This window comes from Hirundo rustica, chromosome 1, assembly GCF_015227805.2.
Source record: "Hirundo rustica isolate bHirRus1 chromosome 1, bHirRus1.pri.v3, whole genome shotgun sequence".
Classification (NCBI taxonomy): Eukaryota; Metazoa; Chordata; class Aves; order Passeriformes; family Hirundinidae; genus Hirundo; species Hirundo rustica.
In genome coordinates, this window is record NC_053450.1 from 128,871,378 (window position 1) to 128,888,583 (window position 17,206).

General features: G+C 36.4%; 1 protein-coding gene across 1 annotated transcript in view; it reads left to right on the forward strand.

The window, feature by feature from the left end:
• The window catches only part of THSD7A (thrombospondin type 1 domain containing 7A), a 275,932-nt gene that overhangs the window by 163,891 nt on the left and 94,835 nt on the right, over window positions 1-17,206 (forward strand). The window contains exons 5-6 of the mRNA XM_058421741.1: window positions 10,160-10,408; window positions 11,971-12,152. Coding sequence (XP_058277724.1) covers window positions 10,160-10,408; window positions 11,971-12,152 — 431 coding nt within the window. The remainder of the gene's footprint in view (window positions 1-10,159; window positions 10,409-11,970; window positions 12,153-17,206) is intronic.

Sequence of the window (17,206 nt, forward strand, 5' to 3'; positions counted from 1 at the left end):
AAATTCCCACTGACAAAGGGAAATTCCTCCCTAAAGCTTTAAGTCATCTCTGTAAATTCTTGCCAAAGAATTTCAAAATCATCTGTAGCATGAGATGTGAATGCATGTCGCTGTATCACTGGATTGTGAAAGATAGCACTCTCACTGAACACTTTTGCTTTCTCATCTCCTCAGACACTCCTGGTATCTGCAACAGCCCCACAGCAGCTGTTGTTGACACTTCTTTGGGAATAGTAGCACCCCTTGTTGCTTTGCCCGTATTAGCCAATGTATTTTCTCTTGAATACAGTAGTTTCTCTTTCTCTTGACACAGTAGTTGTATGTAATCTCTATCTTCTCCTGTAGTGTAGAAAGTCTGAGTGGTTTTGTTTATTTCAAAATTGTTTGGCAGAATTAGTTAAACTTGTGAAAGGATCATGGGAAAGTAGTCTTGTGAAAAACACTTAGGTGGACAGTATTGGAATTGTAAATGAATAGAAGTGAACTCGTTGTTTGTGTGATTATAATGGCCCATTATACCGGGAGGTACTAACAGTTTCTCAGAACAATGTACGAGATGACCAATACTAAACAGTGCAGCTGTATGGAAAATTAATGAGGACGATGTAATTTTTTAGCAGGAAAAATTACAGGCACTGTGTTTTCACTGACTTAGTTAAAGAAACGAGTTTTTCCCAACCATAAACTGAACCTCTCAATGATGACTAGAATTTACAAATGACATTTTATATCTTTAGAGTAGCTTATGGGGGTTATTTAAGCTCTGGATTTAAAGTATCTCTATTATTATTGCTGCTGTCTAGTACCTGCACATTATATGGATTTTTTTTTTTTTTTTAAATTTGATTTTATTTATGAGAAAACACCCTTTTGTTCTTTAGGCCAAATATTTATCACAGTCTCTCTCAAAATTCAGCTATGGTCCAAGAATAGCATAGGGTTAATTTGATTATTTTACTTCAGAGGTTAACCCATCCAACAAGCTGTATGACCTCTGAGGAGAACACTGCATGGAAAATAAATAGCTTTTCGCAGCACATCAGGACATTGTGCTTGATTCTTGTACCCATAATTCCAAAATCTGTCTTAGTCATCCTGAGTATCTCTTAAGGTTCCATGGTGGTCAAATAAAGAGCAAGGAGATGGTCCATATGCAATATTAAGATCTGGATTTAATTCCAGATAACACAAAGGATTAATATTCAGCATAAATACTGCTGTGTTCCCTCCAGCTTCCTGCCCATGAGTGTGATCATTCAAAGTTGCAGTAGAAAATTGCACACATGGGTCCTTCTGTTTCAAAGGTTGATTTGACCTTCTGACCTAACCAGATTATTTCTGTGAGGAAGTTCTGTTAAGGGTGTGAACATCTAGGCTGTGGGTCTGCCCATGGGTCATCAGATTTCCCAGCAGTTTAAGCCTGAGCTTTTCTAGGATGTGATGCTAATGAATGGTGTGGTACAGATTTTACCCCTTCCTTCACTGTAAGGTTGGAATTATAAGAAGCGCATGTGGTCTTTGGAAACTGTTTCTTATAGTCTCTAGTCTTTTAGGAATTTACTGAGATTTAAGGAAGTTTTAAATAAACTGCTGATATTCTCTCCACTGGGAAAAGTAAAATATGCCTGTACTCAGCTCCTGTTTTAAATTCTCTTTTTTTCCCTTGAGGATTCTTTGGGAGCTGGGCCAATGTTCCTGCATGCCTGTAGATTGTCTTGTAAGGATGCTGCCCAGCTTTGTGGCTTATTTTAATGTGATTTACAATCATTATTTTCAAAACCAAAATTACTTTCTGACTCTTTCCCAAAAGATTCCTCTACTTTTAGTTTGTCCTTCAATCAAAAATGGCAGCCTTTTACAAGCCTGCTTCTGTTTATTTGTGTATGTGTGTAATTCTGGTTTTTAAGTGCTAAACTAACATGTAATTTTGGTGTTCTGTAAGTAATTAGTTATTGTTCCAAGTCTTTCTGCAGATAAATTTGTTTGGTGAAGTGGGCTTGTATGTCAGCAGTTCTCATCTTGTGGCTGGTGGAAAAGGTTGTAAACTATTTTCTGGTGGTATTCAGTGAAGTAATATTTCATGAGATCAGCAAGAATTCAAGAGAAAATCTCATGGTTCGTGATGATGTAGTTGATTGTGGGAGATGCCTGATGGTGTGTAGGACTATGTGCCTAGGAAATGGTTAAATTATTTTGCCACTGTGGGCTTTTTTCATTGTTTTGTTTTGTTTTGTTTTTAATCTTCCAGGTGGTCCTTGCTCTTCTTCCTTCTTATTTAGATTAAGCTTTTTAAAAACCTATTAAAGTGGTTTGGAATTCCTTAGAATGTTGATTGTCCTTTGATCTGAAACCTTCAGAAGCAGCTACCTTTTTCTGCTGAACTGCTGAACCTCCTCTTATGATACTCAGTATGTGTTTCTTCCAGGCAGATAGCCTAGTTTTAGGTTGCATCTTCTTCAGTCCTGTAAAGTTTTTAATTCATTCATTCAGTCTTGTTTGTTCAAAATACAATTGGATTATGTTGTTGGGGTTTTGCTTTTGACAGTGCAAGCAGAACTGCAAAAGAATAATGAAGTTCCTTCCCAAAAGGTGGGAAGATAGAACAGGTTCTGACTCCACATTTCCCTATCTTGAAGGGCATGTGGTATCTCATCACTGTGACACTATTTAATATGAGAGAGTCAAGAGGAGGAAGAATGTCATTTTTCCCTAGGTTTTGTGTGTGGTGTCTGACAATATAGATGTCTGTTGAGTGTCTCGTAATATTGCCAGCTGTGCTGAACTCTCTGATATGGGGGTGTCTGCTTTCCACATCAGGGGTGAGCATCAGTCACTCGCACCAGGACTGGAGCAACTGGGCAGATCTGTAGGTACACCTACAAGGAAGTCTAGAGTGACAGGAGCCAATACCCCGTGGACATAATCCACCACTACATTGAATAGTCAACCAGGATTAAAAAGTCACAGTTTTCAATTTAAAAGAAATGAAAGATTTAATTTAAGTCCTTTTCAGTCAAAGCCCTGTCTTTTGTTCCTCCTGAGTGCAGGAGTTTATGTTGGCATCAATCTCCTGAACCGTAGCCATGTTATTCATTTCAGAATAATGGAAATCTCTGTATGTAATCAAATGGAAAATCAACTAGAGAAAAAACAAATATATCAGAATTCTGTGGGAATGAGTATAGTGAATGAAGTAAGGAATAGTAACTGTGAAAATTTCATTAATGAAAATCAAAGCTGAACATGGATAAAGGGAAAACCAAAGTTGAATGTTGATAATGGTGAAAGAATAGAGGCAAAATAATGCAGACAAAAGTTATTGAAGAGAGTATTTATCTCGCATTGACCTTGCCAGTTGGGATCCATTACTTTACATGATAGTAAAAAACAATAAATAGCAGTTCTTGTTAAATATCAGTACTGAGTGACTTAATTGAATTTACAGTAAAGAACATGTTCTTCACTGTTCAACTTTAGATTTAAATTACAAACCTCACATTGTTGCTTCATCACACTTGAGCATGAAAATCAGTGTAATAGGAAAAGCACAAAATCAAACTTCAAAATGGTGTCTCCTTAATACCTTGTGTTTGTGACTCCTATTTCCATTAACTTATAGGTTGTCAAGATGTAGTAATGTGCAGATATTTTAGGAGTGTCCTCAGCATGAATATTGAACAGTCCTGAAATCCAGACCAGTTTTCATCTCAAAGTTGCACATAGGGTAGAAAGGATGTGTAGTTGCAGGATATAACTGTGTTCAAATAAAACAGGACCAAGTGAAAGAGGACTCTTGGACCTAAGTAGAGAAAAGAAAGATAGAAGTGTGTAAGCTCAAAAATGCCACAGAGAAAGCAAATACAGTTATGCAAGGCCTGAAGTCAGAAAATGAAATTAACTGAACACTTTTAATGCAAAAATAACCAGTAAAATAGGTGTGTAATGCATTGTTTCTAAGATGATGTACATACCTAAATCTTATCTAGTTTTAGGATGCGTTTATAGTTCATGGAGGTGAATACTCTAAACTCTTCAGGGCAAAGATTCAGCTTGTGTTCCAAAAGTGTGTAAAGCATAATTTGCTGGAGAGCCAGAGCATATGTTGGGATAGTGTGACTGAGTACTTGATATCTTTCCGTTTTTGCCCTCTATTTGCTACTGCCAAGGCAGGTTTCTGACTGCATATATTATTAGTTAGGTAATAGAACCTCCCAGCGATTCTGATGCTGCTCTTCATCTTTTCTCATTAATCCTTCTTTTTAATTACTAGTCCAGTCTGATATGGAGGAGACACCATCAAAAACAGAATATCTCTTAGTTGTACAAGTTGTGTATGGAGTATGCTCAAGGAGCAGAGTCCTGTTGCCTAGCTTAAAATATATTCATTTTTTTAATTCATCTTGCATGAATTTAGAGATTAGTCTTACCGTCATGCATTTGGCTTCATGAATGCAGTATGCACAGCTTTATCTATTGCAAAAATTTATCAGAAAATCCCATTTCTTGTCTAGTTGAATTTGTAGAGGAGGAAATTCCAATTCTCATCCATGACTTTGCTACATAACTTAAAAGACAACTTTTGAGACAGATTGTAAACCCTCATACTGGTCATTGGCATATTAAATCAAGTTTCCTGATTTTTTAAAGTTGCAAAAGTATTTTTCATTCTCTAATAGATCTTTAGGATACCTCAGAAAGATTTTTTTTTTCTTTTGACTAATCTAATTTTTTTCAAAGCTAATTTTTGACTGAAGTGAGTTTTTTCAACTGCACAACTTGATCATTTGTACACAGGTATTGTGGTGTAATTTGCTCCAGGCTTATGTGTCAGCCCCATGTCTTTAGCCTTAATTATCCCATACATTACTTTGAAATCCCTAGGTGTAACCTTCCTATCTTTAATTCTTAAGTGATATTTAGTTTTTATTTATTGCTGCAGAAGCACAAATGAGGCTGCGGAACGTGAGTAGAGACAAATTCTTGAGGGACGTGAGTAGACACAAATTCTTGACCATATGTCTTCAGAAGAGGTTGAGCAGTAATTATGTTCTCTAGGTTGTCCTTTGAACCAGCATTGCCTTTTTCTTTACTTCTTTTGTCTAATCTATGTCTTTGAGGTCAGGAATGGGTTTATTGTTGACTTAATAGCAATAGGGACCATTCATCCCCTGTGATATTTTGTTTTGTTTGGGATTGCTCTCTCTTTCCATCCTGTCACTTAAGTACTTTTATACCCTAAGTTTCATTTCCCCACTATATCTAACTGTTGTCTGAAATGGTACTTTCTTTTACCACAACTTTAATTCAACTTGTGTAATTCCTTCTTCCATGCAAAAAAACTTGGGGCATTGTTCTTTGAATATATTCACTGGATTGAGAGCAAGATGCTGCAGACTTTACATGTTACCCCTATGCTGCTACTTCTTGTATCCAATCTGCTCTGTGGACTTTTAACAGCATTTTTATGTAATTCATGCTTCTCTTTGAGCTTTCCAAGCAATTATCTGGACACAACTGTATGGGTTGATAGTGAGGACCTGTTTGTGTCCTCCCTGTGTTTCTTGAATTGTTAACTTTGCATATAATGTGTACTTCGACATTAGTCAAGGGCTTGGAGATGTATGGTGCAGAGCTTCTAGTGAGTTGGGTGGTATCATGAAATGAATGTTAATTATCTAGTTTTATTTTCTGTTGTGTTACTTGCATTTTAGCTTTTGAGAAGATTCACCCCCAAGTCTGCATGTCTAAACAAGACACATAAATCTGTCATAAAGTGCAGAGAGCGTTACATGAAAGTAAACTTTGCTTTCAGTTATTTATGGAGAACAAATCTGTAACATTAGGTACCAAACACAGAAGAAAGTATTTTGTTTAACAAATACATTCCCAGGTTTTGATTTAGAATCAGTCTGCTTGTTTCTTCTGGTAAAATAAAGTTTGAATTATGTGATTTTTCCCTTCCTTACTTGGTTAGAGTACAACACATATTCTTCTTCTGCCTGCAATATGAAGGGAAACTCTTTATAGTGGCAATTTCTAGCTAGCTCTCACTGTTTCTCTAACTTGCTCAAAGAAGAACAAGTGTTAAAAGAACAAACAGCGTCTAATTTGCTTGTGCAGCTCTTCTTTTTCTAATACTAATTATCTCTGCCCTCTCATAAAACAATGACAGCATGCATAACAGAAAAGAGGTTGTGCAGTGGTGACTTACAGTATCAGTTTCGTCTTGGTGTTTATATAGTACTGCAAGTGGTGCATGGGTTTAGTAAGCAAGTATGGAAATAAATAGATAGCTCACTTTACCTCTTGCTTGTCTCCCTAGTAATATTTGTGTTCTGATTACAAGAACTTCCTTGTTTATTGAATTTTAAATTATTTTATTTTACAAGTAAGCATTTGAAGTGAGGCATCCTTTAACTCTATTGTTTTATTTTTGTTAAGGATCATAAATAAACAATGGAGTTCTCAACATGGTACAGTTCTGTTTGGGTCTTATTCATGCCCACATATGGAAGTAATTAGTAACAAACATTAGCCTTTCTCATGTAACACTTCTCCCAAATAAGTTTTGAAACAGATGCAAAGCCCATGGACTGTTACCCCCATTAACTCACCTCTTCCCTCCTTGCCAAAGCTACATTGTGATGGCAATTTTGTGCATGTTCCCTGGCAGTATGTATCTATTGTTAAACTCAGCCCTCATCACAGTGCATGTGAAGAAATTGGTTTACTCTGGCCTCAGAGGTGTCACATTGGACAGGAACTTGGAAGGGGCAGATACTTCATCAGTTCTACAAAACAATTTGCGAATACTGCCCGTGTTAGAAACCGTAAGGAATGTATCTTTTCTCCTGTCATTAAAATGTGTCTTTGGGTCTAAATGTTTTGTCAAAGGTACAGAAACTGATCTATTGATTTTGATAGTACCACACTCCTATGTAGGTGGGGCTACATGTAGATGAAAAAGCCCATTATTAAATAACAATTTTCTCAAAAGCTCTGAGTGTCTTTCTTCACAAACAGGATGTATTTCTTGTCCTAAAGTAGAATAAAAGTCGACCGTCATATGTTAGGGTTTCCCCATCACCACTATGTTTGACATAATACGAACATTAGAAAACTCCTACTGAGTAATCCCCATGGTCTGTCAAGCCCAGCAGTGTCTCTACCTTAATGTCTCCAGTGGTAGAGGGAGATGCAATTTAAAGACCAAAAATATGACACCTGACTGTCTTTTGTGGTCCATTTATTTTGTATTTCTCCAATATTCAAAGTAAATGTATTAGGGTTGATGGCTCACAGATTTGTCAACCTCTTTTTGGACATGCTGACATGGTCTCCACAACCAGGATCTTCTGCTAGCAAGATGTAGAATTGGTCTGTTTCTTGTGCATATAATGCTTTCATTTACTGTCTTTTAAAATCTCTCAGTATCATGAAGTACTCCTAATTCTATTACAATTTTTTTTAAATAGAAGTTGAAAATTATGTTGGATATATGGGTAGGCCAAATTTTGTGTAGCAGTGAAATCCTTGTAAATATTATTTTTTCTGTGTTATTTTGTGTTCTTTTGAAGGGAAAAAACCCAAGCCTTTGTTGTAGTTTATAAGACTGGTATTAAACAGAGAATTTCATTGTGCTACTTGCAGTACCAGTAAATATTTTTCCTGTCTGTTTAACTGTTTCAGAAGGCAGATTTTTATTCCAACCCAGACAGGATTAAAAAAAAAAAAAAAAAAAGAAATCTATGTTGTAATCGTAATTAAGGAGATAAAAGTTGTGTTCAATTTAACTGTAGTTTACGTTCCCTATTTCTCATTTTTCCATTGTGAATCAAACTTTAAAATAGAAATGTTAGTTTTTACTTAGATTATAAAATTGTAGATTATTTTACTTAGATTATAGATTTGCTTCGATTATAAAATGAAGCGTGATTTAGAGGGAGAAAATCTTGCTGACAACCTATGTAATACCTGAATGAAACAACCAGATAGAAAATAGAAATTAAATTATGGTCTCATATAGAACAGGAAGTAAGTGAGTAGCAGGGAAAACTTCACTTTAGATTAGAGATCACTCCCTGTTTAGACCATGAGGCATCACTGTGGCAATATATCAACTATTAAAGTAAGTTATTAGTGACCAAGCATTCAATATCTTTGCCATTGTGTTTCTAAATCATTTGTAGTCTGAAAATTAGGAGAAGATGACATTGAGTATTTTGTTCTCTGCAAAAATACCTTTAGTCATTATCATGGGTTGGCACAATTTTGTTTTCTAGTTATAGAAAAATGTGAGGTATTTTTCCCTGGCCTAACTGTGGAGTGGTTTGGGGAGGAGAATAAGGACCTATCAAAAAGCTAGCCAGGATATTGGCAGCTAAATTAACCAATAGGAAATGTCAATGTGACCTTGGAGAGGATATTTAAAACTAACTGCAGGAGATCAGTCGCTCTCTCGCTTTGGAAATCAGCCATGAGGTAACATCGGAGGTGGCGGGCTGCCTCGGGTCGGGCCTTGCTGCCCTTTTGGGCGGCCGGGCCGGGCCGGGCCTGTGGGTGTCTGAGGGCCGCTGCCCGCACAGGGAGAGCCTGGGCCGGCTGAGCCCCTTTCCCTTGCCTGCTGGCAGGGGAGAGGGGCAGCGGCAGCTCGGCGGTGCGGGGCTCAGACCACGGCAGAAGGGGCCAAAACATGGCCCAGCTTAATCACCGCTGGCAGCGGAGAAAGCAAGCCTGCAGCTCTGTAACAACTTTGAGCTAGACCGCCCTAGATGAGACCGAGGGGTGGAAAAAAGGACATTTACCAGTTTTCTTCCATCAGCACAGCTTTGTATTTTCTTCAGCTCCTGCAGCCTTGCATGGTTTTTGCAAGCCAGAACAGATTTAACCCTTTTCTAGGAACATAGAACTTGTAAAGCACAATTCTTCCTTGAGAGAAGGAAGAAAGAAAACCAGAAAGTACATAGAAATAGATGCTACATGAAGTCAGTTAGATGAGAAGTGAAAGAACTAATAATATTAGAATGGGATTGAAGAAGTGGACATTTTTAACTGGACTTCTCTAAGGTAAATTATGAAGAAATGAACTGTTCTTTGCAGCATCTTAGTATTATTTGGGTAGAATGCTATTCTAATAAAGATTAAGGACTGATGTAATTGAGATTTATTTGGGAACTTTGAAACCCCTGCTCCTGGGTTAAAGGGAGGTCTCAGCCTTTGAGACAAATTTGATTTTAGATCAGAAGAAGTATTCATAAATAATACCCCAGATACACTGAGAAACTTTGCTGATAGAACATCACAGTCTGCTGAATCTCCAGGCGGCAGCAGATGTGTGACATTGATAGCACTGGACTATTTTATCTTGTGGCAAACGTCTTCATAAAAAAGACTCTTCTCCTAAAGTAATGAGTGATTATGTCTAAGTAGTGAAACTGACTGAAAATCCCAAGTTGCGTCTTTCTATATTGTCCAATAAGAAAGTTAATAGCTTGTAAGAGGAGAGAAGCGTGTTTTAAAGTGTCATTCTGTTTAAGTTTTCTTTTTTTCTCAACTTTTTTTTTCTTTCTTTCATTCTTTTAGTGTATGTTAATAAAACTATTTTTGTTCATTTTTTTAAGCTTAAGCCTGCTTTGTTTTTTTTTCCTCCTAATCTCTCCCTCCCACAAAAAGAAAATTGATACTAAAACCCCTACATTAATTGGTGTTTCAGCCCGGTTTTATTACATTAAAACCATTACAGTCATCTTGGGTTTTGGTCATCCCTTACTTGGAACACAGTTCCAAGAGAAAGAAGGAGTACGCCTAAAAATAAAAGATAAGAAGTGAAAAAATTATGTATTTCCTCTGTTATACTTCTATACATGTAGGAAGACTTCAATTTTAATGTTATTCACAGACATGGCAATATTTTGATCACAGATACGGCAATACTGGTAATTTTTTACTATAGAAAATCTTGTTTGTCTGGTTTGAGTTGCTTTTGCCAAAAGCCCTTTTGGCCAACTTTTCAGGATCATAAATAAATGTGGAGTAAAACTTAACAGCTTTAAAAATATTTACTGACTTTCATATGGCCACTGATATTGCTTTTTTCTGTAGGAGCTCACGACTGTCTGTGGATGTGTGTGCTAAAAACTGTAACACTCTGTTATTACAGCTTCTGCAAACAGGAAAAGCTGCCCATCACATTTCAGTCCTGTGTGATCACGAAGGAGTGCCAGGTGTCAGAGTGGTCAGAATGGACCCCCTGCTCCAAAACCTGCTTTGACATGACAACCCCTAAAGGGAATCGTACAAGATCGCGGACCATTAAGCAGCTCCCTGTTGGCAGTGAAAGCGAATGCCCACAATTAGAAGAGGCAGAGCAGTGTATTTCTCAAGGAGATGGCGTAGCACCCTGCATTACGTAAGTTGGTTCATTTTAGTTCTCCATTGCTAAAATGAACCATTTCAATTAAGCGTACAGAGCTGGTAGTGGGATATCAACCAAACCAATATTAAAGAAATAATAGGTAGAACTTTATCTTTTTTCTTTATACTTGTATATTCAGTGTTCTTGAAAGCCCAAAATCTACAAATAGCTCCCATTGTAGTGTAACCAGTTCCTTCTCTAAGTACAGGAATAATAATAAGTATATTTTCATTCATTTCAGTTTTTAAAAGACAACATTTGCACATATGCGGATTTGGGCAAGATGTAAATCAACTAATTGTACTGATTTATCAGTGATCTTTTCCCTACATAACATTTCTACCAGGATCATTGTTTTCTGAATTTCTTGGCTGTTTGCGGACCAAATATTGAACACATGAAACTGGTGATAAACATCTTGTTAGCTGACAGACTTATTTTAGTGAGACTTGTATTCAGCACAACAAAGGCATTACTGGGCCTCTAGTGGGAAGTGGGAGAGGCTAACAGTGACAACAAATAAATTTCAGGAGAAATGACAGTGAGCACTTGACAATTCAAGAGATTGCTGTAAACATTATCTAATCAAAATTAATATTGAAGTCCCAACCATGTTTTTTCTTTATCAAACTAAGAATAGAATAGGGTCTGGAGAAATGTCACTTGATGTTAAGCATCTTTGATTGTGGTATATATTTGTCATTTAAGAGTTGAAATATCATATTTCTTTATCTCCAGCTCCATTAAGAAGCACTTTGCTTTATTTAGCCTTAAAAAACTTGTTAGGTAGGGAATTCGGTGGCATTTCTTGCAGCTGATAATCCTGATTGGGGTTTTAACTGTGAGTCAAAGATCTTCTTTGCTGTGTATTCACTGATTAGGAAGCTTCCAGCTTCTCACCATTCATCCGTACCCAGCAAGGATGCTTCAGTACTGCAGAGCGATCTTTTAACTGTGAAAAAAAGAACTTACTGGTTTTTCTGTAGTCTTAATAAAAAATACAATTATAGTTTCACCTTCATATCCAGAAGAAATCTTTTTGTCTCCTACCAGAGATAAAAACAGGCTTTTGGGTTATTTGGGGAGAGGGAGCAAGGTGAGGTTTTTGTGAGGTTTTACCCTAATTTTCCAGCTCATAAGTTTCTCAGCATTCACATCTCTTTCATATTTTGGATTTTGTTTATATGCATTGTCAAGCTCTAAACAAATGCTGAGAGTCACAATCTTGAAAGTTAACTTATCTGAACATGGACTATACCTCTCTGTATATCAAGTTTTTCTCCTCTAAAATAAAATAATTATATGTGTAGTATGTTTCAGAAATCGAACAGGAGGGATCCTCCCAAATAATAACGATTTAAAAAATTAAATAATACAAAAAAAGTTACCATACACATAAAATGTGAGATTTAGTGCACCTTTAGTGCAAGAAATTGTGGTGCTCAGGTCTTTTATGAAATGAATGAGGTTACTGAGGTGTTAGAGCTTGTATAATTTAATACTGTGTAAAATGGCTTCATGATTTCTAAAGACCAAATTAACCAAATTTGATCCAGGTATGGCTGGCGGACCACTGAGTGGACAGAATGCCGTGTTGATCCTCTCCTTAGCCAGCAGGACAAGAGGCGAGGAAATCAGACAGCGCTGTGCGGAGGTGGCATTCAAACCAGGGAGGTGTACTGTGTCCAAGCTAATGAAAACCTCCTCTCCTACTTAAATACCCTCAAGGATAAAGAAGGTAAATTTGATTGAATTGCAATTATATTAGCATGAAGTCAGAGCATGTCAGCATTCTAGAGATCTTTCACAACCACTGCCTTCTGTCATGAGTGCCTCCTTACCGTGTGAGTTACTGCTATTTTTTAATTCAGATGAAAATTCTTAAGTGCTGTAGCAGAGATTTCATTCTCTATGCTGCAAATATTGATTCCAAATATAAATTCCTACAAATTACTTTTTCGTAGTGCCTACTGAAAAATACTGTGCAGGATACCTTTCCGTAAGAAAGAACATGAAAAGTTTGGTCAGAAGTCCTAGATTTTGTTTTTTCACCTATTATAAATTTCCTGTGTGTTCTTTATCTGGGTGATGAACTTGTGCTGTTTGATGTACAGATGGAATATTTCAATTCTGGCATGTAAGCTCACTATAGAAAAATGTAAAAATATTATTAGATTTCATTCTCAGGGAATTGATTTTTTTTTTTTTTTTCCTTGATTTGGTCAAGTTTTTAAGTAGCTCTCAGGACTTCAAGCCAATAGAATGTCATGGGGTTATTTACCTAACTGAAAGTGAGAAGAGATTGTTCCTTGTTGATGTTAAAGCCTTAGAGAAAAGAAAGAATAGCATAGAACACAAAAGCTTTAATTCATTTGGTAATCTACATGTTTTAAAATAACACTTGAGTAGTTTACATTGGAAATCAGTGAATCAAGCTAAATGCATTTAGCTTTCTAATTAAATTTTATCCTCTACCCATTTCATACAAACACATATTATTATTATTAATTAAAAAAAAAAATACAACCATATACTTCAGGAAAAACAACATTAATATGCAAACCCTATATAATGCCACATTTTGTCCAGGACTGGCCAAACAGCAGTCTAGCAAGGTTCCTGCTGTGGTTTAAAGGTACTCTCAAACTTGCCGTAGAGGTAGAGTTTGTGAGGAATGATAATGCCAACATCCATTTCAGCGTGACCGCTCAGATCAGTAGGGTGTGACTTGTGAGCTCTGCAGCCCCACATCTGTATTTATTAAAGAAGCTTTCAAGCCTCTTTGTTTTATGCAAATCAGCTCTGCCCAAGGGCTTTTAGTAAATCGCCTCTGCTGAACAAAGTTTAGATGCCTCTGCTCTAGTGTGAACTACAAAAACCTCCCAGCTAAGGAGGGGTAACAATAAAACCAGTGGCAGCTTACTGTTGAGAATGATGATTAGGATTTTGGTGTGCTGTGAAGTCTCGCCAGATTAGGCGTGTGTGAAATTTACCCTTATCAGACTGTGACAGGAATACATGGAGCCCATCAGGAGGTAATCTCTGCAGGCTCCTGAAAGCTGATTAAAATGTAACTAGTCTTTGGATGCATAAACATGAGAACAGTTTTTCAAGAGCTCAAACTGGGGGTGAAGTGGTTCTTAGTTCAAATAGGAGCTCTAGGCTCTTTCCATACTAGAGACAGATTTTCAGAAGAGGTGATGCTCTGCTCATCCTCCCTCTCTCTTCCCTCAAAGAATAGAAAACAGTGAATAACTTGAGGATGGGGAAAAAAACAGGAAACACACCCACCAGATGCTATGGGGAAACGCCTTCATCTCAGTGTAGTTTACTGTTGGTTGTAGCAAATGCTGTCTTTGTAAGGCTGCTTTAAAGACCTCCATTCTGATATACTCATGGTGGCGTTTCCCTGTTATTTCAGAAAGTCAGTCACAGAGCAAGTCGAAGGCTAGTGCTGCACCTCTGCTATCAATCACTTTTGAAATAACAGGTAGGTAAATTAAGGCCTCCAACCTGACCTTTTGATTAAAAACATGCAAAGGAGGCCACGTCCCTTTTGGGTGACCTTGTTTGCTATATGTGTATGATTAATATGTTTATGTAGCTCTGATTTCAGTTGAATGGATTTGAGCATTCTCAGGAAATTTCAGATCAGTTTGAGTGTGACGGGCCAAAATTCAAACTAATGAAGTTCATGAGCCAGCTGGGATGCTGGAACAGTTGCCTGCTCCTCTTCCGAACCATTTTAGCTCATCACTGCTTTTCCTCTCACTTATGAGCATTTCATCATAGCTGCTGGTTCCAGTCTCTTCTGTAGATTTAAAACACCAAGTTAGGCCTCCAGTAAGAATTTGAACTTCTAATACTTACGTGAACGAGAATCCCTCACACCATTCAGGCCAGTAGAAAGAAGAAGGAGCATTGGTTGTAGTAGTTAAGCAGTGGCAATCAAGTTTCCTGGAGGCCACAGTCATTCTGCCATTTACTTGCCACTGACTGAAATTGTTTCATCTCTAGTCACCTACTTAACTGATTTAGTCATGAAATTTCTCTTACTATACATGGTGGACTGTTTCATCTTATTCCGAGTACCTTTAAAACCCTTGATGTAGAATAAGGAAGAGGAAAGTTCCTTTATGGGCATAAATTTATTCTACATCTGCAAATACACATTCATTGCCCTATTAAATACAGGGGAACTGCTTACATGCATGGAATTGTGCTATTTCTCAGAGCATAAAGTTCTGAATTATCTAATGTTTTTTGATGTGAGGTTTCAGCATTATAAAAAATGAGAAGAAAATGTGCTGGTCATAATGTGTTTTGAGTTTAGTTTTTTCTTGAGTTTTTTGAGCAAGAGTACTTGGAGAAATTTCTTTGTGTTGTTTGCTATGAAACCAGTGTGACAAATGACCAGAACGAGAAATGTGAAGTCTTGTCTGCTTATACAGATGCAGTCTCTTTGCCAGCCTGGTCATAACTGGGCACTAGTCTCTTAAGAGTCTTTAGACAAAGATGGAGAGTTTGATATCTTGATAAATGGAGCAAATGCATAAAAGCAAAAGTGTTCTTTTTCTTTTCAGCTGTTTTTAAAATGCAGTAATTCAAGGAGATGTTTTCCAAGGATATAAAATATATTCAACTAAAATTTCCTAATATAGAAGATGATTTGAGGAATGGATAATTAAATCATACTTCAGTTTTTAGGTCACTACCCTCAAACCTGAAATTCCTTGAAAATGGAATCTAATTTATTAGTTAGATTGAAGAAGAAAGATATATTATCAAAAGGCAATAACTTTTCTTTCTATTTTTGGCCCAAAATTTGATCAAATTTCACATAGGTCTTGTAGTATTACACATAGTCTAATCAGCATTCAGCATTACTTCCAAGGAATAAAGAACAGTCTTTATTGCTGACACAAGAGAATCTGAAATGACAGAGATAAGACAAGGTTTTAAACTGTAAATATATGCATCCAGTATCATCTTATCTCAGAGTGTCTTTGCTAAACAATAAGCATCAAACCCTATGCTCAATCATACTTTTGTGATGCTGAAAGAAATTAATTTAAATTCATGGGAACAAGATGGTCATAAGATGCCCAGGCAAAGGTGTTATCTTACTGTCATCTCAAAAAAAGAATTCTGAGTAATCCTGCATGAAATTCATCCAAAATGCTCAATGATGAAAACATTTTTTAATAACCTGAAGTAGAACTTTTCTGTTCTGTGGTTGAATTCTTTTGTTATAAAAGTAAAATATAAGAGATAACATTAGTACATCACTTAGGGTCTAAAACCAACATTTAAAAAGCATTTTGGCATATTTAAAGGTTTATTGATACCTGTGTTATGAAAAAAACCCTGCTATTTAAAGCTTCCTGATGAAAGATATTTGTTATTTTTCTGAGTAAAATTCCCTGAACTAGTGTGATGATAAGTCCTTTATCATGATGAAGGCTAGAGATGAGGCATGGAATTCCTCAGAGCACTTTCTCTATTCCCTGAAGCAAGAGTGTGTCCCAGGGGTATGATTGGCCCTGAATTTCAACTGTCTCACTTGGGAAATGTCCCAATTAAATCAAGGTTAAAAATGTATGGTAGCAGTTCCTTACTGGTTTGTTTTTTTAATTAGACACTATTCAATACAAATTCAACAGGCAAATTATGTTTACTTATATCTGTTTTCTACACCAAATATACGTATTATGTTGATTACCATGCATGTTAGGTGTGCATGTCAAACACTGTAAAATTCAATTATGCCGTAAAATTTAATTTCAACATTGCATTATGCTTATGTTGGAATATTAGGCTTTATATTTTTTTTGTTTCAAGAGATTGGTGAGCTAGGGGCAGTAATATTAAATGACTATCTGCCATCTTCATGTCTTCATTATGTGGAGCAACACAGTGTAAAACTGTGCCAAAGGAGGCAACGTTGAAAACCAGAATAGGGTGAGGATTTTAAATTCCATTTTCTCCTTAAAAAGTGAGAATTGGATGCTTTTTCAGAAATGGTAAAGATCACCTACTTAGAAAATCTAAATGGAAAGACATACACATTTACAAGCTTGGCTGTACTTTAGCAGCCTGGTGTTTACTTTCACATTCCATAAGTGGTTATTAATCTCATCTTTCAGAAAGATATTTTGTCATATACTGTATTTATTTAATCTGAAAGTCCTTCCATCAAAAGTGGTGGCAAAAATTAATGACATAACTTCCCCATGGGAAAAAAATACCAAATAGAATGAAAGTGTTTTAAGTTAAGGAATTTCATGTTTCTTCCATCAACCAAACTAAAATAATGTGGCAGACTTCTAGCAGATATTCTCTGCTTACTGTAGTATTTTGTCAAGTCCTATATTATGAAAAAGCATTAAAATCTTGCTTTCAATGAAATGGTACATTTTCAGTTAGAGTTCTGAGCCTTATTCTGGCACCTTAGAGAATTGTCCTGTTACTTTCATTACCCAGAAGGTCAAAAGAATAAAGTATGGAAGGGGAAGGGTGATTTTGGCCCAGGTTATTGATCCTTAAAGAACAGAAGACTCTACTTTCACTTGTGTCTCTAGAGATTTATAATACTTTAAAAAAAATAAATTGTCTTGGGCAGTTTTTACAACTACATATATACATTATGTATACATATTTATAAATATATGCAAACCACATATATATCTGAAGCAAAGCCTTTCTTGAACTGAAGTTGCTGCTGCACAAATCTTATTGCTGAGTGTGCACTTGATGGTCTTTAGAGTAAAAGAAAAAAAGTTTTTGCCATAA